This window comes from Corvus hawaiiensis, chromosome 13 (genome assembly GCF_020740725.1).
Source record: "Corvus hawaiiensis isolate bCorHaw1 chromosome 13, bCorHaw1.pri.cur, whole genome shotgun sequence".
NCBI lineage: Eukaryota > Metazoa > Chordata > Aves > Passeriformes > Corvidae > Corvus > Corvus hawaiiensis.
In genome coordinates, this window is record NC_063225.1 from 13,371,378 (window position 1) to 13,396,263 (window position 24,886).

Genomic DNA, 24,886 nt, shown 5'->3' on the forward strand with positions numbered 1-24,886 from the left:
TTTCTAAAACAAAATGGGAGAAAAAATTTCCAAAAGTTAATCACTACTAAAAAATGCATTCTCGAATTTAGGTTCTACTTTATTTCCTTCTCCTGAAGGACTTCCTCAAACTGGAGTTTCCCAGGACAAGACAAAGTGCCTGATGAGTACATTTCTTCCTCCAATTTCACACAATTTTTGAGGCACTCTCTCCTCACTCATGATAATTTTTCTGTAAAAACACAGACATAAAGACCCAGACTTTTTCTTACACTGATCTAATCAAATTGGTACACAAAAATATACTCCCTTTATTACTCGTACTCACTTGTTTATAGGTCTAGAAATCAAATCAGCCTTTTTTTTCCTCTCCACAACATTACTCTGGGAGTTGACACACAGTGTCTTTTTGCCATGACACACAAATCCCTTCCAGGATCACTAATTTTTCACATTCTGTAAACATGTCTGTATTCTGTCCTAGGCCATGGAGCTTGACATTGCTTGCATTAATCTGGATGGAGCATAATTACAGTAAAAGAAATCTAAGGAGCCTGGGAATTACGGTAGGTGTGAGACAAGGTCACACTTCAATCATTCTGAATTAGAAACAGTGGAAATAGAACTTAAAGAGATCCCCTGGGTCAAGCTACAATTACATCATATGATTTCTTCCTTAACATTTCTCTAGCTCTATCCAGAACATGAGTACTGAGTTTTGAATTTCACTACTAGATAATCCAACACTGTATTTTATGAAACAGTTTAACTGACACGTAACTTTTCCATTTACTATGACATGGAAGGTTTTTTTTCCCCTCAATGGAAGACAAGCAATTCTGGGCTGCCTGCTAGAATTTAATTCTCTTTTTAAGTGCATGCTTCAAGTGAGACCTGGCAAAGACCAGTATTACAGCACACCCGTATCATTGCTGTTACTTCTTTTGAGTGGTTTTTAATTAGAACCTACGAACACCTCAGTGCCTTTTAGCCTCTTCACGCTCTCCCTTCTCTGCTTACTGCAGTGGCTTTGCCTACCCAGCATGTCAGGACGCAGCAAGAGCCAGTCCTGGGGAATGCAGAAGGTAGTACATTACTTCACCACAGCTTCTAAGGGTTTTCATGGGAAGGTGTAATTCTCAGCTTGGAAAAGAAAAAATTGCTGCCAATGAAAAAAATGGTTTGAAAATCACTAACAATTTTGGTTCCTTTATTCCAGTATCTCTTTGTACTAAATTATAAAACTTTCTGGATGCCTCGCTGCTGTGACAACTGAGTGTCAGAATCTAAATATAAGTACTCGTTTCCAAAGTTGTATCTTGCAACCTAACACTACTGCAATTAATAATTTTTAAAGAACGTTGGAAAAGTGTCGGCATTTTTTATTCAACATTACTTCTACATTTAGCTGGTAGTTAAGCCATAACGACAGATGTTCTCCAAGCAAGTGCAGAACAAGTTACTGAGAAGCGTTCTAGCAAAGGATATTTTGATTTGCCTCTTGTGCCTAGACGACGGGCCTTCATATTTGGAAAGACATTTTTCATGATCTTTCCAAAGTCAGCAGCACTTAATGGGTGGTAGCCAAGATTGTCACAATAGCTCCTGCAACAAAGAGAAAGAAAGCGTGAATGGAATCGAAGTTAATACAAGAGGCCAGTCTACATGCTAGACTCCAAAGGTTTTCAAAAGAAAACACTTATCCCCGTCCATATTTAGAACCACATTTAACATTAATGAAGCTATCCACAACGAATTGAATGCATTAAAAATGTATAAACAGAGCTATTTATACCATAGTTTTTGCCTTGTTCTCTACTGAGTTCAAAGACAAGTCATGTGAAGAAATAACAAGTAGTGGCATTATCTAGAGCACAGTTAAGATTTACTTCCACAATTCAGTTTGAAGCATATGTTTCAATTCACTTATTTCAGGACATGATAAAGTAGAGACCCTGTTCTAGCCAGAAGCACAACTTGAGTGTGGTAAGGCCTGAAGTCCTGCAGGAATATTTGAAAAGCAGTAGGTAAGAGATGTGTCAGTGTCCAGAGAAAGATTTTGCATATACAACTTCAATTTAATAGACCTTAACAGAACTAAACTTAAAAGATGCCTTCCCAGGGAACCAGCTTTATAGGTGTAACATAAGCACATACTGAGGACCCAGTCCTCCTACCACTGTGACCCTACTGAACCATGAGAGCTGCTTGATTACAGGACCCTATTTAACAGTCCTAAATTAACAGAGATTCCAACTGCTGCTGCAAATGAACGTCATCATGCGACTCAGTATACAACCCGAAGATATAGGGGAATAAAGAAACAAAAAGTAATTATTTTGCCAACTTTACTTATTCTAGTCAAATGGGCACTGTTTTCTGTCTTCAGTTCTCAAAAGCAGCAGGAAGAATTTTGTTTCAGCATCTGAGACATTTAAAAAATACTTGAGGCAGAGAACAAGAACTGTTGATTTTGCTGCAGAAGGTGAATGTTCTGGAAAATCAGAAACATAAAGCAAAGGAGAAAACCAGGACATGAACTGGAAGTGCTTAAGGCTGCACAAAGACAGCAACTCCCTGCACTGTTTCACGTTGATGTGCTGTGGCCTAAAACGTACCAGTAAAACCTTCTCAGTGAGATTTCCAACAGCCACAGCATCAGCACCAGATAGCAATGACCTCCTTTCCTGTGAGAAATCCTACCAGCAATATACAAAAACAACCTGCCTCTGAAAAGGTGACTGTACATGATCCAGTGTGGTTATCAGCAGGAGAGCAGAAAAACAATGACTTCACACCCCAGAGTTGCCTGCTGCTCTAATCAGGTACATACACACAAACAAACCCCTGGAAACTCAGGCAGATGCAAAGAAAAAGCAGCAGTCTGAAACAGATACTTCATCCCCAGCATCACCTAGTCACAACCTGCATCCAAGGAGGCCAGTCAAAATGTTTTCTCTTCAATCTGTAGCTCTGTAGAAAGCTGTACATATTTCTTGAGATACTTCCATTGCCTTTACTTTCTCAGTAAAAACACTAGTTACTACAGAGCAAGTATCTGCTGCTTTTACCCTGGCTGTAGGTTGGTATCCTCCGCTCAGAAAGCGCCACCACAGATGTAATGATTTTGATGATGACCAACGCTCTTTGGTTCTGACACTCCCCTGTAGAGCCTCCCCCCATGTCTTGGGGCCACTCTGTCCAAACCAGGACACGTTTCCTACAACCTGGTACACTAGTCAGGCATCAGTCTAGTTTTTATGTGGAACATCAAGAAGCTCTATATCCAATTTATATACCTACACATTTCAATGAATGTCACTCAGAAGCTGGATTCTAGATATGTCCCTCTGAAGTTATTACAAAGGAATTCTCTTCCTGCTTCACTGTATCCTCACAGGAATCACACTGCTTTCTGTGTAAAGATATGCAAATAGATCTCTGTGTGGTTTTTGTCCCTTGCATCTTGCCAGGCCTCCATGGATTCAAACTTTGGTCTGAAAATTCCTGGAAGGTGGGTCTCTGTTGCTTACTGATGCTGATTACAAAACTTTAAGTCTCAAATACCATTCAAAGGAGGACTCTCCAAATTTCTCTGCCACAGTCAGCAGTATCTTTGAAACTCAACAATGTCAGCAAAATAAAAAACCCAAAAGAACAAGCTAGTGAAACACCAGGATTAGGGACCTACCAATCTATTAACTTCAAAGTTAAAATTATTCCCTCCCTAGGAGAAAATAAATAAATAAAAAGGGAATAAAATTATCCATTCCTCAAGTCTAGCACATCTGGTTTAAGACAATCACTTGCCAGCAGCAAAAACATACAGTCTACACGGTCCCCTTGTATCCATAGTGGCAGCTCCTGCGAGCTTGTAATTTCTGAGCCATCAGTATTATAATGGAATTTCAGTTTTCAGACAGATCATCCCACATCACCCCTCCCCCTCCTGGCTTAGCCGAGGACCTCCATGTCCATCTGTGGTCTCTCATTGACTTGACAACACATACCAGGAGTCTCTCCCCTGAAGCTCTTCTCTCTGTTACTTGCACTCTTGGCACATCGCTGAGCCCAGGAGCTGTTTTGCTCTTTGAAGGGTGGGTGGGAGGGAAACAGACCGGGGCGGGGGGGGGGGGGGGGGGGGGTGGGTGGGTGGAGGGAAGGTCTAAGCAGAGACAGGAATGACAACAGACACGCAGACACTTTGTTCCTTTGTATAGAGCTCCCCTACATGATAAGAATGATTTTTTTTTTATTTTTGGTAAGATATTTGAATTGAATGTACTCCAGACATTAAATACTCTGGCAATGCACCTCAATTAAACCACAAGAAAAAAAAAATTAACCAAAAAGCTGATAAAGACAGGCTATGCAGCCCAGCTTACACAGCTTCCTGGGCAGAAAAAACCAGCATGAATAGCAAATGATTAAGAACCTATTAAATGAAACAAAACAGAGTTCTTGGTTTATCCAATCCCCAAAACAACTGGTCTCCAAAAATGGGTTAGAGCCAAGAACCTTAGAAAGAGGTAGGCTCTCATTAAACTGACAAACAATGCTGGCACATAAATCAGTCCAAATAATCAGGTAGGATGAAAACCAGATGTCTGAAAACCATAAGAGAAATGAAATTGCAGGTGGACTCCCAAGAACAGCAGCAGAGGTGAGAAACAACTGCTTTAGATGGAGTTTGATTAGCTTTCAAAGGAATATATGGATAGTTGCTTATGACATGGGACTAGACTTTGCAACACAAGAGGTCCCATCCTATTCCTATCTGGGAATTTTATATAAAAATACTGGATAAGCACTAACCAACAAGATTAGTATGTACCTTGTGTCCTTTATGTGTTCAACAGACATGGTATACCTATACCTACTGCCCTTTTCTGTGTTAGCTTCTGAATGTTCTTCTAACTTGTTGGTTAATATTCTTAACACTTAGTACATGTAATCTATGCATCAGGTGGCACCAAGTGGCCCAGCAGCCAGTAAAGCAAGGATTAATGATTTACAGACTAAAGGAAAGAGATACAGGATGACTCAAAGACCTCCTAATCCATATTAAGCGTATCAAGTGAATCTTCAGGACACCACACTTAAATATGAATGACTTTCTTCCCTTGCGTCATGGCAGTAAAGTAAGATAAGAGGACTCAAGTGTTTACTGAAGGCTCAACAAACTGTTTTGTGGGCAAATGGGGATTTTGGCTGCGTAAGTACTGCAGGACTGCATTTAGACTTGAAATAATAATTCTCTAAACTCAGCTAAATCTATACATGGCTGTGTGCAGAAGAATGTTTTTTAACAGGGACAAGATATCCAAGTAAAATTGACTTACAAGAAAACATTGAAAGGATCTGATGGGAAGCAGCACCCATTCACTGCAGACTGGATAACATGCTGGGCACTTCCCCTTAAGCTCCCACACTTTCCAGCCTGTATTCCCACATAACTCCCAGAGGAAACTGACAGAACTGTGAGCACCCAACAGAAACCCAGCTTCTTACAGCTCAATGTATTCTGTCAGTACAAGCAGCATCACAGCACCAACAAGAGGTGAACCAGCTCTCATCTACCCCCTTTCTAAAATTCAGCTGCAAGCTCTCAGCCTTCCCAAGTGCTACTGCCTTATATTGTGATGCATTTTTAAGTTATTTTATCCCTTTCAAAAGAAAGATGAATCCACTCACTTTTATCCAGTTAGAGAGATGAATTCACACTTAAATTGAAGAGCAACAAAACAGAAAGAAGAGTTGCTGTACGGAATAAGCCCAGTGAGAAGAGGCTACTGAAATGTGGAGGAGCTGAAAATACTATCAACACTTGCCAAAGGTGAACCTGTGTGGAGTGCAAGCTTCTGTCTTTCCCTCTTCATAAAAAAAACCAAACCATATGAAAGGTGATGCAGAAGGCCAGTAGTTTTGCAAAATTTATTTCGACCAAAATATACAGCAGGAATGAAGATGCTGGTATGATGCAGCACTCTTCTGAAGCCTTGCACTTTTGATTTACACATGCAGAGTGCATAAGCTTACTCACTGTGAGCTCATGCAACATCCACCTCTGCACACAGAAGAGAGAAATGGTAACTGGTTAATATAACAGAAATGAATTTTGAGAGGTCTTAGCACCCTTAGGTAAAGAAAAAGGACTTATCAAAACTAACTCACATATTTATATGCCTGTTCCCCACATCCCACTCCAAGACTACTTCTCCTTTGGTGTGTAAGAATAGCTCATGAAAATATTCAAAGAAACTGAATGTTTTAAAAACAGAACAGAAGCTTTCAAAGGAGAACAGATTCCAAACATTTGGTATTTTCCTGAATATTTGCTTACCACCCTTATTTTGTTAGGGAAAAAAATACAATACACAAATACTTGATGCAGCTACATACAAAGCCATCCAAATTTCACACTCCGCAATCTGTAGATGATGATATTTCCGGGCATCTGCAGCTTGGCACAGCATGGAAGCCAAGCAGATTTGTTGCTGAAGCAGGCCATAAATTATTTAATAAGAAATGTATTTAAGAATAAGGCTCCCATCTCTCTCCCGCACAGCAGCTGCCGCTGTTGCTGTGTCTGTGCGAGCGGCTGCTGCTCAGGGATTGGCCACCCCGGCACGTCTGTGCCATTGGCTGCACTGCCAGGCTGCGTCACCGCTCCCGGCCGTGGCAGGAGCTCAGAAATAGGTGTGTGCATGTTTATCAACCCCAGGCAAGCCAATGCCATCATGCTTCAGCTCAATCAGAGTAAAACACTTCAGCAGAGAGAGTTAATTAAAACGAGATATTTGCAGAAGGCAACCCTGCAATAACAATTACTATGGGGTGAATCCTGTAGGCACTTAGGAGGTGAAGGGATTCAGCTCCCTGCAAATTACTGTAATAGTTCAGATTATGGAAATACTCATACTAGATCATAAATCTGTTACTCATCTTCAGGCAACTGGGCTGAGGATGATTATTTCTTTCCCCCTCCCCCACAGGGTACATTCTGTAAATGAATTCAAATCCAGCTTTCATCAGACAGCTCCCTCTCCCTTGCTTCTAATTGCTTTCTCATTACACGGTAGCTTTGAGACTTGACATAGACTCACATAGACTCACAGTGGCCTTGGTTACTGGTTTCATACATATTCAGATACATTGTGCCTCTGTAGAAATCAGGCTTGCTGCAGGAAGGCCCAATATTTATGCATTATTCTGGAAAGAAAGGTGTGATGGGCAAGATTGTACGTGCAAAATAGCTGCATCTATAGGGAACAATTCAACCCCTCACCCTTGTTAAGGCAGTCATATACGTATGCAAACAAGCAGACCAACACATATTGTAAGATAGTAACCGATGCTTTTTAACTGTGACACTCTGCCCACAAAACCAATATTCATACAGGTATTTACTTGTTAAGAAGTACTTCCTTCAGCAATTGTACATGTAATGCACAATTTAAACACCACAGTCTTATCTCCAGAGGCAGTAGTAATGAATATAGTTTGCCACAGAGCAGCTACCGTATTCTCAGGTACAGCAGCATGGCCCATCAGGCTGCGTCCACGCACACCAGTGGGGTACCTGCAGAGTCAGCGTCACACAATGCTGCACTGGCTAAAGTCCTATGTATGGCACTCACTTGTATTCATCATAAACCTCCTGCTTGGGAAGGGATGTCTCAGGGTGCTCTTCCAGGGTGTTGCGTATCCACGAGAAGGCATGCATCTGCTGGGCACGGCTGGACGACATGGAGATCTGATCACTGGGGAGAGAACGAGAAGTGCTGATGAAGACATGGCTCTACAGCTCCTCCTCACTTACAAGACTTAATAACTGTCTGCCCACACAGATGGAGAGACACCAGAGACAAAGAGGGCCTGCACCTCCTGCATTTACCTATTCCTTGAGCCATGGGCAGCAGCTTCTCCCTCTTTCATCCACAGTTTAACAAAGAGACTCCATGCTCCACTTCTTGACTGATACACAGCTCCCAGTACACAGTGACAGGTAAGAGTTCTACCTCCCCTCTTAAATTTATTATTCCTTACTGGCCACCTCTAAGCTTCTGCCCACTTAGTTTGCCAGCTGTCCTCTGGAATCACCCAGTTTTCCCAGGAGATATTCAATGTGCTTCCTATAGGCACCTGCCTGCCTATAACCATCCTACCAGGAACACGTTTATTTTGTGGCACTGATCTGCAGGTTGGTTTTCTAGAACTTCCTTTAGTCAAACAAGCATTACCAGAAATACCATCAGTTTTTTCTTTCACCCACCATCACATTTATGTTGCTATTTTATGACTTCATACATAAACAGTGAAGGAACAATTACACTTACACTGTGAAACACTTTCTCTGATGACTCTTGCATTTTAGGAGATTTATAATTACACCTTTTCATGCAATAAAATAACCTAAAGTTTTAAAAAAACCCCAACACCTGATCTTCAGGAAAACAAGAGTACTTAATGTTTAATAAAGGTTGCTTCTGCTACCAACGTCATGTGAATGACTCCTCAGCAGTTAAGTGCCACAGGAAGTAAAGCAACTCTTCAGTACTAGCTGCTCACCCTTCCACTCACACACATACCTTTTGTCTCCATTGTTGGGACCCGAAGGCAGCTGAAGGTAGAGGTAGAGTTTCTCTAGATCTGTAAACTTCTCAACTTCTTGCTAGATAAGGTGTTTTGGTTTGGAAAAAACAAAAGGTGGAGAGAGGCAGGGGAGAAAAAAGCAAATAAGAATAGTTGAGCTTGACAGCTAAAAACTGTTATCTGACAAGTGTATTCCTAAATAATGTAATTTCAAACAAGAATATATTTACTTACATGAAAGAACATGACTGTGAGCACTATGTGACTAGAAATGTGATTTCCTATTTTATTTACACATCATCACACACCAGAAAGCACTTGTTACAATTACAAAATTCACATGCAATAAAAGTAGAATCTGAAAAAATGTCAACAACGGATCACTTCTGTAACCAGACATGTAACATGAAAACTTGGTCTTGTCAGAGCACACATGAAGCACCTCTGAGAATCCAGCTATGATGTAACAACATGGAATACCAGACCTGACACAGTGATCCACTATATTTACTAATAGTTAAGTGTCACAGGCTTTAATGAAGTCATTTTAAAACCTATCTATATACACATGTATTTCTTTGTTTCCTCTGGAAATCAGTTATTTGAAACTGTTAGTGCACACAAGCCCTTCAGTTAACATCCATCTCAGTGATGCCAGAGTCCTCCAGAGGACACCAGCTGAGGATCAGACATGAGGGGCAGTTTTACCCAGTGTACGCAGCCAGTGATTGCTACACAGAGACCAGCTTTTGGTCATTTGAAACCAGCTACATGGACTTAGAAATAGAAGGAAAATCAGTTGAGGTAAGATGCTCAGGGCTTGCTTGGCAGCAGTGCAAGGAAAGCCATGCAGCAGGGAGCACAGGGGGTTTCCTTCGGGAAGATGCTACAGAAGCAGTGCCCAAGGCGGTGCACCATCAGTAGAGTTGGAGACTCACATGATCCTTTTTTAAGTCAGAATGCAGCTTCTGGATTACTGCTAATTCTCTTTGTCTTTACTGGTGTCTTACTGCCAATGTAACATTTTCCAGAAGGAAGAGAAAAGAGGAGGGACCAACATGTAGTGGCTCACTTCAGCAGAATGGAGTGGGGAAACTAAAAACATAAACTTCACTTTAAACTGGGGCTCCCTACCAGACCCAGTCATGTCCAGACCAACCTTACTGGGACAAAACTGACAACAGTACCAGAAAGAGGAGGTCCCACTTCCTCCTCCCTAACCCCAGACCCTGGGAAAGGACTGGTGGGACACAGTATCCAGGGAAGGATGCTGGGAGAGCGCAGGGCCTCAATAATCCCGGCGAGCAAACCACACTGCAGAACTGCTGCACAGAATGGGGCCACCAGCGATGCAACAGACCTTCCCAGAGCCAAGAGAAACACTTCCAGCAGCACACAGGTAACAGACACTGGATGTGCTGCTTTTATAAGCTGCATCAAACCACACCATTTGGTTGGGGGTTTTTTCCTCAAACTCCTGAAATTTGCTGACACCAATTTCTGTGTGGCTCTGCAGCAGCTTACACCGCAGTGGTACTCAGACCACCAAGTATCCAGAGAGGTATTTCTTAATAATGGGTGCATTTTGTCAAATTCTCTGTTCTTCCTTTCCTGTATGAATCACAGCATTTAAACTGGTGGGTGTTACTTTAGCAAGCCCATTACTGCAAAGTCAATGTTCTCCAAAGAAAGAATTTACAGAAAATTAGTAATTTTTGAGAAGACAGAAATTTAACAAGAAAATTTTTACTTCATTATTAGACATTCTCTTGTCCAAGGAACTTGGCTCTTTTTGTTTTAAATGGCAAAAGCCCAAGCAGCACACCAAAGGGCACTCTCTGGGTAGGATTACCTTGCATGGTAAGCACTAATCCATGAGACAAAAGCATCCCAGGCAAAATAAATCCTGCCCCCCTCCCCCCCCCACCCCCGCCCCATGACTCCAACACTGAAGTGGAAGACAAGTTCTCCCTTCCAAATCTAATGTGCCCGAGCACAACACAGAAGGCAAGGGTTTAGAAGAAACATTAAACCTTTTATCAAAATACACTGCAGTAGTCTCAGTGCCCACCGCAGTTGAAGCCATTTCTGTGTCATGGCAGGAGGAAGGGGCTGCGTGAAGGGCCCTGTCTGAGCCACTCTACTACACAGGTCCCACCTGTCAACCCCCCTAATTAAAGAAAAACAAAACTTCAAAAACCCCCAACAAAAAGGGAAAGATTTGACTGGGATTATGTTAGCAGAACCTTTTTCAAAGGATGTGAGTGAGCTGGTGATTCTCCCATGAGCAAAACTGCATCCCTACAGATGAGGTGGCTGAGGATTATGGCTTCCTCACATCTTTAGCAGAGGCAGCTGGAGAGTGATGGTATCTCACTGTTTGCACTCACACCCCACTCCTTTCCATGCCTGGCCCTAGGCAGCACTTTCTGCACAAGTCCTTCAGCTTTCAGTAACAGTAGCAGAGAAGCCCTGGGAAGGCAGGACCTCCTCAGAACAGGAGAGTTAAGAGAAGTCACAGGCAGTTCACAGAGGTAATCCTACCTGGGTGATAATTAGATAAACCTAAGCTTATTAGATGAGACTGAATCTATTTAGAGAAAATCATCTTAAAACTGAAGAAGTGGCAGCAAGGAGATGGAGTGTGACAGTCAGTGCAAGTACATTCAGGAAACACTGCATTTTGTTTAGTTAAAATTTGTTAAACGTTGTTTTGTTTAGGCTGTTTTCTCTACACATTTCTGAAACCCTCAAAACTTGGTTAGTCTTGTTAAGTACAGTTTCTTCTTCAATCTCAGCTGACATCCACCAATTCTCAATGCTAAATGTCTGGTGAATTCAGTAGTAACTGCAGTTACTGTTACTGCAATTGTTCAAAGCATCAAAACTTTCCAATTTTTTAATGTAATCAGAATCACAGAATTTGGGAAATTGGAGGAACACTTCAGCTGGCCTACTAACTGACCAAGAAAAAGGTTCATTCATTCTGAGCTTTTCTTTGTGCTAGGTTGCACGCATGTGGAAATAAATAAAAAGAAACAACAACACAAAATATACTATAAATTCCCTCTCCAATCTCCAAATAGGTCAATAGAGTGGAAAAAATAGGTCATTAGAGTGGAAGAGGGTCACAGCATCAAAAGGAAGAACGTGATGCTGGCACCATCTTGGACAAACTCCCCTTTGTTCAGCCCGTTGAAGTTTATGCTACTGTTCTAAAAACCACAGAGCCGGTGCAACGTCTGGGGAAACCTTTTCTGCTACTTAAAAGGATCTAAGTAAAAATCCTGCTTGAAGTATCCTGACCTTAATTGACAGGTTCTATCACATCAGATGAAGACGGTCTAATTCTCCAAAGGCTACTTATAAATCATATTTCTTGAAGTTGCATTAGAAAAATGCACAAGCATGCTAAACTGCTTGCAGGACTGAGGTATAAAGCCAGCACAAAGCATCGCCTCTGGTACTCTTGCTCTTCACATGTTACCTTTATCTCCTGCAACTGCAACCATATAAAACAAAGGAAGATTCAATGAAGATGGGGAGAAGGCAGTGCTCATACTGATTTTCCCAACTTGGCTTCAATGTAGCCAAAAATCTATCAAGTACTCAAAATATCTCAGTGATCTTATATTCTGAGACAGAAAAACTAAGAACAAGGAATTAGAAACCTCAAGTCATAGCTAAGCAAAGACTTTCAGTAACATATAAAGGAACAGAAATATCTACTATTTCTGTTTTGACAGTTACCAAATATAGATAGGTAACTACAGAAATGCTTAAAATAAGCAGCAAACAAATTAAACCACAAATCAGTGGCCACACAGATCTGCTCCAAATGAATGTCCTTTTGCTGCCTAAGACTGACATAGAACAAGATTTTCATAGAAACAGATGCAACTTTCTTTTTCCTTCTAACAGGCATTTTGATTGAGCTAAATAAACACCTGTGAAATAAACCAGGATGACCAAAATGTTGTGGGGTAGGGGTTTTTTTAATGAAAATACCAGGTTTTGATATCTGTTTCCATTCTGGGAGACACTAACTTGCCACTGCAGGTTTCCGCAGCACAAAGAGACAAAGACCTATTCAGCGTAGAATGAGGTTAAGGACTTCATCTGTGTTTCAGGAAACAGAATTTATTCATGTTTCTGCTTGAACCAGAGAACCTAGAGATTTGAACATGAGTCCCCAAAATCAACTAATATCTTTCAGGTTTCCTGACCTTGGTGGATTGGTTCTCTCCTTGTTTTCTCTGACTGCTCATCTACTGTCAGGTCACAAACATTAGTCAAGCTTCATTTTAAAGTTGTCAAAAGGGATTACCATAGGACAACTCCTATGGTGACAAGAAAATAAGCATGTGCTTTTTCTGGATTGTTTACCTAGTCAGGCCAAACTTTAAATAAGATAGAGGAAGAATATACTAAGGAACAGTCAGAAGACCTGCAACTTCTGTAATGTACACAGTGCAAATGTCATTCAAATTTGAACTATTTCAAATGTCCATAATGAAAGCAGAATTACAGGTTATTTCTGTCCTCGAGTTTGGGTAAGGAGAGCTGAAGGCCAGGGGGACTCTGCAAGCTTTACACAAGACTACTGTTTTAGAGAGCATGGACTGCTCTATTTCTTTCCACATTTTGAGTATTTATAGTTACACTCTAATCAAAGTAAAAAAGGCTGTGCCAATGGCAATGTAACCTGCACCTATGGGCGGAAAGGCCCTAAAATTTGTCATACTTCAGCAGAACAAACATCTATTATTTAACAACTAGAACTAAAAATAGCGAAGTAGTCAAGCAATCATCTCCCCACTCTATGAATAGAGAAACAAAAAGCAAAGGTTAAATAAGTTACTCTAGGTCAGATGGCTTGTCTGAAATATTACCAAGACAGAAAATAACTAATACTGTAAACACCCTTTTATTCTAGAAAGCATATAACAAATACATTTGATATGCTTTATCTGAGCAGAAGCAGGAACATATTTCAGGTGCTAAACATTCCAAACAAGCCCTAAAAACACATGGCAGCTTTCTTCTGACAGTGCCCAAGCATAGCTGCCAAGGCTTCATAGAGCTTCTGCCTGTCTCCTGTAGGGCCCAACAGACAAGTGGCACCTTTGCTGCCACAGGACCGATGGACGCTGACCCAACACACCCTGCACCACCAGCAGCTCTGGTTTCCATGGCCATCGATCCAGCACTCTCACACCAGCACTGACCTCTTTCCAGAGGACTAAGGAAAGAAACCTTGGCCTTCTTGCTGAGTGATTATATGGAGCAGCCCAGTCTAAAAATCGGGTTCAAAAGTTCACTTAGTATGTGGCTACAAATATAACAAGCAAAGTCTTAAGAGAATCTACTGCTAGACATGTTTACTACAGTTAAAAAGATGTTATAATGAATTTTTAATGACTGTTTACACCACAATTCTTGCTAATTATCTTTTTTGGATTGCACAGTATACAATGATTTTCTTATGATCTCCTAGAAACTGACAGTATGTCGGAATGTGAGTGGTGCAGTGTAACAAGTGAAAGGCAGGTAACTCTAGACTCTTGTATGAGCAGTTGCAGTCCCAGTGCCCTTGCACTGGCTGCTTTCCACAGCCCTCTGCTATGGGCGACCTCCACAACAGACTGTTGCCACCAACCTCTGTTTCTTCCTAGTTCTCTCCTTGCTGAACTGTGTTGAACTTGGCAGCCTACAAACATTTGTGTGTGGCTCTGCACATGGGGGCTGTGACTGGTGCTACCAAAAGAGGGATTCAGAGCTACACAGCCACAGCTTTTCAGTTCAACGTGCTTTTAGATTCTGTCTTGCAGCTCGCAGCTTTCCAAAGCACCTAAAAACACAGAAACCATTTTGCTAGAATTCAGCTAAATTTTGATTTCGTCAAACTATTCTGATCTTGGATTTTTCTTTTTTAAACTACCTGAACAGCATTAGATCTACCTTTGCTAACCTAGAGTGGCTTTTCCACTGTTGACACGACTCCTCTGAACTCATCAGCAGGACAGACAAGGAGGCATCTGGAACAGAAAATTAGATCATCAGGACACTGCTGCTCTGTTCCAAGTCAAGCCATGGAGATGGCTTTGTGTCCAAGACTTCTCTGTCAATCCAATGGATGAGACCTACCCAGTACCCTCACACAAACTGATAATCCCTACCTCAGTACATAAAGTCCATAAATCTGCATAATTTAATGCAAAAATAGTCCTAGTGTAATTCCATTTTCTTAAAACAGACTGACAAAAGCAGATGACTGGTTAATCTCCTATTTACTTACTCCCTCTCCAATGCCTCTCCAATGCTCCAACACCTACACCAACTCCCATCTTTTTTCTACAGAAATACCTGGTGTTAAAAAGTTTTACAAATGCACTGAAGACTCACATACAAAACAGTTAAGATCTTAAGGCACCTGCTTGGTGTTCACAAATGTCAATGAGGAATGAAGTTGAAAAAAATTACATTCTGCATCCCTATTTACATTGGGTGCATCCAAGAACTTTTAAACAGAGGTTAAATGGGGTCCAAAGTTTGTTTGCAACACAATACAGCTTTAAATCTTATACAACAATAAATTAAGACATTTTAAGGCAAGAGAATTCAGTACTGTCTGAATTAGCCTTTGATAATGTGACTTTGAGGAGTACTCTTAGTTAACTCAGCCATACTATTTGATAGTATCCAGGTGGTTGTCTATCACACTTTTTTATCTTATCCACTGGTACTTCTGGATGAAGTGCTGAAGGCAGAAAGTCAGGATAAACAGTCCCTTCCAGTCCTAAGATTTATGAACTCCAGACTCTGATTTAAAGAAACTCGCAACCTGCTCACTATTAAAACCAAATAAAACCTCTTTGTGAACTAGTGCTTCCCAAAAATAATCTCTTATCACTGCCTAGATCCTGTTATTTTAATGCACAAATGAAGATGATGTTTTTGCAATCCAAGGGCCTTTCCCCTCTTCAAAAAACGATCTCTCTGCCCTAAGCAGCACAGCAGAGTTAACAGGACCTGTAGTGTTGCACATTTCTGGGAAGGTACCTGAGATGGTAACTAATTTTGATCACATTTAGTGGTAGTACCTTGAAGTACTGTTAAGGAAAGATTTCATAATAGCTGTCAGTCTCCAGAGTCATCTATTTTGGTCCTGCAGCTCATTAAATATTGAAAAGCATTCTGGAGTTGTACTTACCAAAATGCAGTCCACTTTAGATTGTACAGTTTTGCTAGATGTGAGGGAAGAAAGAGAGAAAAGAAATAATGAATTAGTCTAAAATCAATGACAAAACCATTACATATTAGAATTTCTATCACTGCACTACAGGCTTTATATCTTGCTCTGAAATATCCTGCTAGTCTACAGAATAATACTCAGTCAGCTATTTTTACATATAATGTCACCCAAACATAACTATTAGAATTCTTGCTGTTCTGTTCTTTTACATAAGAACTGTATTTTTTTAATGAAATACCATTGCAACTGGGAGCTATTATCCCAAGTTGCAATGCATCCAGGATGGATATCACTATTTTTATTGTAGCTCTTACACAATTCAAATGCATTTGACTTGTTTATCCGTAAACACAATTAACATCCCCCTCTCCCCATATTACAGTAAATCCCACCACTTCAAGGCATTTATTTCTAGCTTTCCAAAGAGCTGCTACAAGGCACACAACTATTATTCCACTGTTAACTTTGGAGTTTTCCAAGTTAATCTCTCTACCTCCCAGTTGGCTTTTTAAGATGACACTGGGTGGGGACTGAATTGAATTGTGCCATGAATGACCTCAGTGCATGTGCCAAGGTGGGCAATCAGTATGGAACTTATTATACTTCCTATATCCACACCCATGAGCAGCTTTTGTGCTTCTTAAGGGTGCTGTACTTCACATGCTTGGTCTGACAGCATTAGTTGAAGGCATTTTATCACTGCTCTGAAGGGGAGCAGGAGGTTTCCCATACAGAAAACCCCAGTCTGAACACCTGAACACTGAACAAGCATCAACCAACCATCTTTTTGAGTTCAGAGAGCAATTCGTTTCCTAGTGAAATAAAACATAATTCAATCTCCTCACACAACAAAACATCTCATGGAAGTTATTTTACTTCTGTATGGATGCTATCACATACAAAGCTAGACTAAGGCAGCTGATGCATCTACTAAAACTGTAAGAAACAAGCAAAACAAACGCCTCTAGTGTCTGGTGGTGATAGGAACCAGCAGCTACTGTTGCATTAAATGCTCAGAGGCAGGAGTTTGGTTGTCCTGCTTGTTACATGACTTCCATTTTGGAACAAGACAGTCTAAAAATCTGGTTTGTAGAGGCTGCTAATAGTGATGCCCCTTCCCATACAAGAACTGCTCATGTTAGAGTGACAGAATACAGTAAAATATTTCAACAGGTAAAAATATTTTACAAGTTCACTGAAGTAGATACGTCAGCAGACATCCCCTCCAGCTGACTTTGTGTAGGAGAAGCCATCAGGTGGGTAGACACTCAGAACACCAAAGAGACAGTAAAGCAGAGCTGCTGGGGATTTTTAAGAACAGGGAATACTAAGGATGGTAAAATGGAAGCTTTGCCTTGCCTTGGAAAAGATGCTCACATATACTGTAGCAACTGAAGAAGGGAACCTAAATGTCATTTCACTCATCAAAAACCACCGTTTTACCAGAAAAGTCAAAGGACACCAAGCACAGAAACCTGCTGCTGCTGAACTTTGCCAGGGTGTGTCTGACCCAAAGCTGACCAAATTCATGGGGACACAGCTGCTCCAGCAGCACTTCTTCACCCCAGACTCCACCTATTCACTGCCTCCAACCCCTAGCACGGTCCCACAGTCCCCATGCTGCTACAGATCAACAGCCTCTCCTACAAAGCAGCAGGCAACAAGAATCAGGCCTGTGTACTCATTCTTCTACAGCTTCACATGACAGCTTATGCAGAAAGAGTGCATAAAGGACAAGGGGATGCAGGGTAAAGACATAGCAAACTTAGCCCAAATACAGCCTCTACAGACTTGCAGACAACACCATGCACTGGGCTTTTCAGGAGAGCACACTCCAGCCAGCACAGCTTCCCTTCTGCCAAACTGAGCATCAGCATGCCTATTTGCATTAACATTTTCTTCTTGCAAAGAGAAAGAGGCAAGTTGCCAGAAGGCAGCTGGACAGGAGATCCCTAGAGCTGTCCTTTTATCTCCAAATATCAGTCTGAGTCAGGAAATATAAACTCTCAAATTTAGTTCAGGCTCTTCCAGCTGTGATCTCTGCTCCTACAGCACTGATCAACAGTGTTGAGAAGCTGCAGCAGAGGAGCAATAATAGGGCCAGTAAGTACAGCTTCGCTATGTTTCCTTTTCGTCAACTGGTGGCACGAAAAGGACAGTCAAGTTCATGTCCTCCAATCTGCAAGCAGATATTGTGACATTTTAAAAGGGAAAGGTCCCACTGCTTCAGCAGGGATAAGTGTGATCTCTATTTAAAAAGCAATTTTTTTCATCTCCTGCTCCATGCTCTCGAGTATACTGGGAGGACATAATTAAAATCTATTAGTGGTAAACTGAGGTTTCTTGCTTCCTAACCAGAGCACAGGTTAACATTGTTTCATTTTATTAAGCTTGTGCCTAACGATTAAAATGCTTGTTATTTCCCTTCCAGCGGAGGTGATCCACATCAAAATCAAGCAGTGGCAACTCTGAGGAATGAGCCCTTTGACTGGGATGGTACTGGGACAGTGACCTTCTCATGGTCCTGAGCACTGTACAGAAACACTCCATTTGGTGACACTGCAGGACATCACATCAGGAGATAAAAGGACAAGTGATAAAGGTGGGAAGGGGACAGCCATCCCAGATTATACCTGCCACCTTTGTTTATTTTGCCCTGCTTCTTCTTCACTAATAGGACATACATGCTTTGAAAGCTGAAGTTTCATTTACAAGTAAGTCTGCTTCTGTCTCTGTCAAGTGCATCCCTTACCTAATTACTACTGCAATTACAGTGCCTGCAACCAGCAATCCTAACAACCAGGCTGAATCAGGCCCTACACAGAGCCATTTCTAACATCTAGAGGCCATTACCCACATGCTTTGCTGTAAGCCTAGGAGTAGCTGCAGGAGAGTAGCAGGAATGATGTTCTTTTCTAATGAAAATAACCATTTGAATCTATTCAGAACCTGAGCCCATTGGAAACTCACAAACTGCACCTTAAGCCCACAGCCAGCATTGCTCCTCCTGAAGCTGCTCCTGGGGGCTCACTGAGATTCACCCCCATCTAGAAGTGCAGCTGGTGTTACTCTCTCTTATGTAGCTCTTCATGATGACAGTCTCCCTCCAGTTAAACTAGTTCACTTACTTGATACAAAACTTAATTCAGGCTACCTCATGCAGTTTTATCCAGGACAAGATTTATGATTCTGGGGGTAGCTGTCTCTTGTGAGTAGTAACAAAGGTGGCTGCTTTTACAGCTGCCTTGGATTTACCAACTTGTGCCCAATGACGCAACACAAGAACCTTGGAGCATAGAATTTTATATCAAAACCTTGTATGTGCCCCTCTCCAACCAAAAATTAGAGATGCTATCACAACAATGATACATTTTTTCAGTGGGTACCATCCTATTGACTGTTTCAAAGTCAAGGCACACTGAGTGTGCCTTGTTGTACTGTCTACAGCAACGGTCCTCAAAAAATGTCAATTCTGCTCCAAACACCACCAGTGTGAATCAATCTGGTCACCTTTGGTCACCTCTAGTCACCGACCCATCAGCCACTCAAAAACATGCACCCCACTTCTACTAATTAGTAAAACAGCAGAGAAAGGAGGTTTCTTAGGCTGTGCTCGAAAAAGCCACGCAGGGCAGCTCCCTGCAAAAGCTGCGGAGTTTTATGGAGAACCCCAGACCTACAACTTCCCAGGGAACATGTGTTGGCTGCTTTGGGTCTGCAGAAAAAGCCTTACAGGAAAGGCTCCAGCCCACCTTAAAAGCCTCAGCTTTTGACTTTTAGGACCAAGACCTTTGAAGGATTCTTGAAGGTAACTTTTGAAGGCTGTAGCAATTGAAGTTTCTAAATGCTGAAGACAAACTCCTGAAATTATCTTTGGGAGAATGAGACGGGGAGAAATCAGATGAAAGTATTTCCTCAAACTCCTCTTCTATCTTCTGCCAAAGTATGCATTTCTGTTTTCCCTGACCTATTTATGTATTTCTGCTCAGAACAGCCCTAACTTGGCATGGGCAGAATGAGGAGTGTGTTCTCTTCCCAGGTGAGCTGCTGAGTTTACCTTGAACTGATGGAGAGAGAGGGGAAAAAAGCAGGAAGATAAGGCAAGGAGATGCAACTCTTTTTTCAAGCGGCGTAAACCAGATGCTGCCAACCTTCCTCTAATTAAGCAATACTTTACTTTCAGGAATAGGCAGCTGAATTGCACTGAGCAATTTGGGACTATTGTATTACCAGAAGTGGCAGAATTCAGTTCCTCTGAGCACACCAAGTACCTCCTTAATGTTGCAAATACTAGAAGTCATATAACCACAAGGGATAAGAGAAGCCTTATGTCTGTAAGAGCAGAAGGGAGGTCATTGGAAGAAGTAAAAGAAAGCCCTCAAGTTTATTAGCTACTGCCTAGCTAACCCTGAGCCTTCCCAAAGCCTGCACAGCACTGAAAGTAACCCTTAGCAGCTTTCTAGTTGGGAGCATTCAGCCCCTATGATAGGCAGCAGCATAACCAACACTGTGGAAGCACAGTGAACACACCTCTCAACACCCACCCCGCAGCACAGCTCCTCTCCTGGGACACGTGTGCAGAGCAGGATGCTGCCAAAGGGGCTCACAGGCTGATGAAGGACAGCAGCACCTCCAGGACACCACTGTTCTGTTCAGTCAGGAGAGATCTCCCAACCCCAAAAGTCACACAAGACCTGGCTCTCACCATTCAGGCACTGGCAGTGGACTCATTCCTCAAATGGAGGAATATGTCAACAACAGATCCAGTTCAACCAAACTCAGAAGAGCAGTGGAGCTACAATTTATTGTGCAAAATTTAGTAATGGTTTGAGTGGGTGGTCAAATGTTGGAAGCCTGGAGTGATATTATCATTAGAAGTTTGGTGCATTCAGTGAAATTGCCGGAGATACTCTGTATCCCATTCAGCCCAAGACTGAAAATATTTGCATGAACTGAAAAATCCTCCCAAAACCAGCCTCCAGATAGCTGTGCTTCATGTGCTTGGCACTCATTGGACAGCCCAGAGAAAATATTATTTCTGCCAAACCATAACACAATTGATGAAAAGGAACTACTTTCCATCACTGCTGAGAGCTGAGCCATACATCAGGAAGGCAGGGCATAACTCCTGACCAGACAGCAAGGGTTCCCCCTCTGCAGGGTTCCAGTTTCCAGTACTGGTGTATTAAGTTACATTATTACCCAACATGCAGGACTTATAGCAAAAAGTTGCAACTAATGGAAAAGCCTAGTGTGCAGTTACTTACTGTGGGCACAGTTACCTAGTTATCGTTAGACTGCAAACCACCCTTTCAGCCATCTGAGAGAGAAAATGTTTACAAAGTTATAAAATAAACTTTCTTTGGAAAAATGGAAAAACCAAAACAAAATCAAAAACCCACCAGGATCTGTTCAGGCCACAGAAAACCTCTGAGTGGCTCACATGCAGCGCACATAACCCTGACAGTGCATGGTGACACTGCTGCCCTGGTATTTTTCTCACACCTGAAAACAAGCCTTCCACAACAAAAGGATACCCAAGACAGCAGTTAGAGCTGTCTGCCAAGGAGGATTGTCTTGGCCACATGGCCTTTCAAAAATTACTGAGGAAAGCCTCTAAAAAGCCTCCATTTCCCACTGTATCAGTTGTTCCCCCAAACCATCCCCACAGGCTGTTTGTCAAACCTCTTAGCAACAGGGCCTGCAGGTAGTCTGGAAGGGCTGCTCCTGTCGGGAGCAGTAGCACCTGAGCAGCACTGCCAGGCACGTGTCTCCAAGGCACAGGAGGCATTTGGGTGTTGACAACACCCGGGAACTCTTTCTCCTGTGCAGTGTCCTGCTGCCTCCTTGCCTCTTGCAAAAACCCACTTAAGTCCCCAAGGAAAGCAAGTCAGACTGCACTACAAAGTACCAACAGTGACAGTTTCGGCAAAGTCATGTTTCTAAAAGCCATGTTAAAATAGGGTGGGTCATTATTAAACTGACCACGTATCCTTTTGGAAAGATTCAATCTGAATTCCACAACTCTGATGACATCAGGTGACATTAAAAAAAAAAAAAAATCTCTCTATTTACTCTGCACGCTGTGAGAAACCACTCAATAAAAGGATTACCAACCCCATTACAGTAAGTGGTACTATCAGAAAGGTACTATTATCACATCCTTACCACGACAAGCACTGTGTCCCAGCAGCGCCTGCAGGAATCAGCTCTTAATTCTTAATCTTACTGAATTAATGCTTCTCTTTCTTAGACTAACAGCTCTAAATATATCTTTATATAACCTTCCACTCAGAAGCACAAAGAAATGTTAAACTGGAGCCAAGGATCATCTAAGGAGAAAATTATGAAACAGCCGCCTATGTGTGCTGCTACTCAATTAACATCTTAACATATGCCATGTTACATTGTCTGGCTTGGCTCACGGTGATAAAGAAGTAAAATGGCTGTAAAAGCATTTCAATTAAATATTTAGAAAGCAGAGCTGCACAAGGTTGAAACATGTTTGAATTAGCAAAATGACGACTATCCATACTGCTCAGCTAATGGTGTAAGAGCTTTAGCACAGGGCACTGAGAAAGGAAAGCACACCCCAGCCAGGCAAGGCCCTGCACCCCAGGGCCAGGACTCCCCTCCCATCCACATCTCTCACCCTCGGGCGTGCAGCAGCCAAAAATCAGGTGGCTTCTGATGCCACCTAGGGGCTCTGTCCCTGCCTGCACTGCTCCCTCCCCCGGGAAAATCCAGTGTCATGCCCCAGACACCAGGCACTTGAGCCTAGCACAAGCACAGGCAAATAGCGGCAAAACATTTAATACAGGACAAATTAGATCTTTCAGGATTCAAATGCAGATATACTTTTATTCCATATAAAAGCCACAGGGACCATAATTGCATCCTAGAATCATGATGAAGTATCGTTAATTCCCTGAAGTATAAAAATAGAGCAGTGTCCACTGGAAATGTAGAAAAGTGTCCAACTCGCAGGCCTCAAAAAATAAACAAAGCAGGTATTCACCAACTGGTAAATATTGTCTCTTTCAGTTTGAAGGCAGATTCCTACTCAATCCCAGGCAAACCACCTTCCTCAGCAAAATCAGGAAGCAAAAGCTCAGCAAGCCAATAGAAGAGTGCAACGAGAAGGGTGAGCTGCAATTACTTCATCCTCCCTGTAACCTAATCCACCTCCTTCCACTTGCCAGAGAGAATAAGCCAGACCAGTTTTCCATCAGACACAGGAAGGAGCAATGCTATATCACAGTGCTGAAAAATGTAGTGGTTAGGCATGCCTTGAAGTTAATGCAGGTTAAAATGTGTCAAACACGTGACTTCAATACTTGTTACTAAAATAAATGCAATTAAAATAGTTCATAGAGGATAAAAATTTAATCCCTTCACCATTTCTGACACTATGATCATTTTATAAATAATGCCAACTATACAAACAGCTGATCAAAGAAGGAAGATAAGGCTGCTAATGAAATGCCCAAATCTCAAATGTAGCCCATTGTAATGAACTGCCAAGAAATAATTAGCCAGCAGACATCAGAATACCTGCGTCTGAAATGTAGGTCTATAAACATCTCTTTCAGCTCTCTGAAGAAATCTAGTTGTATTCAATGCTAAAGGCTTGTTCCACTGTTCTTAAAATAACTGGGAAGAACTTGCAACAACCACACACTGCCAGGTGCTCTATTCCAACAAGACAGTCATTTAAGTTCCTGGAGTTGGGGTTTTTTTTTACATTTATTTAAATGTAAAAGCCACAAGTTACTGTAATGAACTCTGAGAAGAGACAAAGAAAATGCTTTTACACCGCTCTCACCCTGGTTCTTTCAGCACTGCTCTGAATTAAAATCAGTACATATTGTTACATTCAGGCAGTAGATTCTGTTCCAAGGATGCGGTGCCCTCTGTACAGGATGTGGGAAGATAATATGACTTCAGAGGAGCCGCAGCCTATATTTATTACTAACAATCTACGATCTCAACAAAGCAGTATGAAAAAAGATTGTTTCAGTAGAAATTTTATCTCAGGAATGTCCCACTGAAAGCAGAAAGACAGAAACAGTCACTAGACATGCAGGTTTGTGGCTAAGCAGCAAATAATCCATTCCAACAACTCACGTATTCCACAATGAAAACTGTTGGGTTTAAAACTAATTATGAAAAAACAAATCAACCTTTGGTTGCTTCAGAATCCAGTCTATAGATAGCTAAGAGATCTGCTGTGCTATTTTCAGCCATGGTCAGCAGAAGCCCCATCACATTATTACTGAAGGGTCTGAACTCGAGGTGCTGTAAAGCCAACTATGAGACACTGGCATTCTTCTCCAGCCTTTGTCCCACATGGCTCCAAAAAGGATGCCTAGTGAAACCTAGTGACACTCCTCAGCAGCACTTGAAAACCAAACAGGAAATTAAGTGTACCTATAAAACACATGCACAAAATTGTTTCCCTTCCATGCCTGCAGAGCCAACAAGCTGAAGAGGAAGGCAGCACCTTGCTGTGCATCACAGCCAGCCATGGGGCACAGACCTGGTCCTCTGCTGCCTTTCCCTTGGGAAATGGTGGCTACAGACAGCTGATGGCAAAGCAAAACAACACTCATGCGAGAAAACAGGAAGAGTTCTACACTGTTTACACGTAATACACACCCATGAATGTACAAGTCTGCATAGGGCTGTGTTTGTTGTACATAGCTCAGAGCTCAGTGGAATCCAACAGAACAGCAGAACAGCTCCCAGTGTCAGCAGCTCTGCAGCAGCAAGGCTTTCCTACCACACGTTTTCCAATGCTGGCACAGGTGCCCAGATGGCAGATTTAAGCCTGCTGATAAAAACTGTGTTTCTTCTTTATTTCACATTATTTCCTTCAACATTTTCATGACCCACAGCTATCCTAGTTATGTTCTATTAACAGAGAGATTTGCTGCTACTGGTTGTACCTTTTTATTTCCCCTATTCATTTGATACCCAGGGGGGTGTCATCTGTTTTGCAGTGCCACAACCCAGTCCCCTCCAAGCCCTTCTGTGGCTTTATCCTGAGGGAGCAGA

At 41.9% G+C, this 24,886-nt stretch overlaps 1 protein-coding gene across 1 annotated transcript in view; it reads right to left on the reverse strand.

Moving 5' to 3' along the window:
* Positions 1 to 24,886, reverse strand: part of RFX7 (regulatory factor X7) — a 50,109-nt gene that overhangs the window by 12,088 nt on the left and 13,135 nt on the right. Inside the window, exons 2-5 of the mRNA XM_048317727.1 lie at positions 15,788 to 15,821; positions 8,571 to 8,653; positions 7,620 to 7,742; positions 1,468 to 1,584 (exon numbers count right to left, since the gene is read on the reverse strand). Coding sequence (XP_048173684.1) covers positions 1,468 to 1,584; positions 7,620 to 7,742; positions 8,571 to 8,653; positions 15,788 to 15,821 — 357 coding nt within the window. The remainder of the gene's footprint in view (positions 1 to 1,467; positions 1,585 to 7,619; positions 7,743 to 8,570; positions 8,654 to 15,787; positions 15,822 to 24,886) is intronic.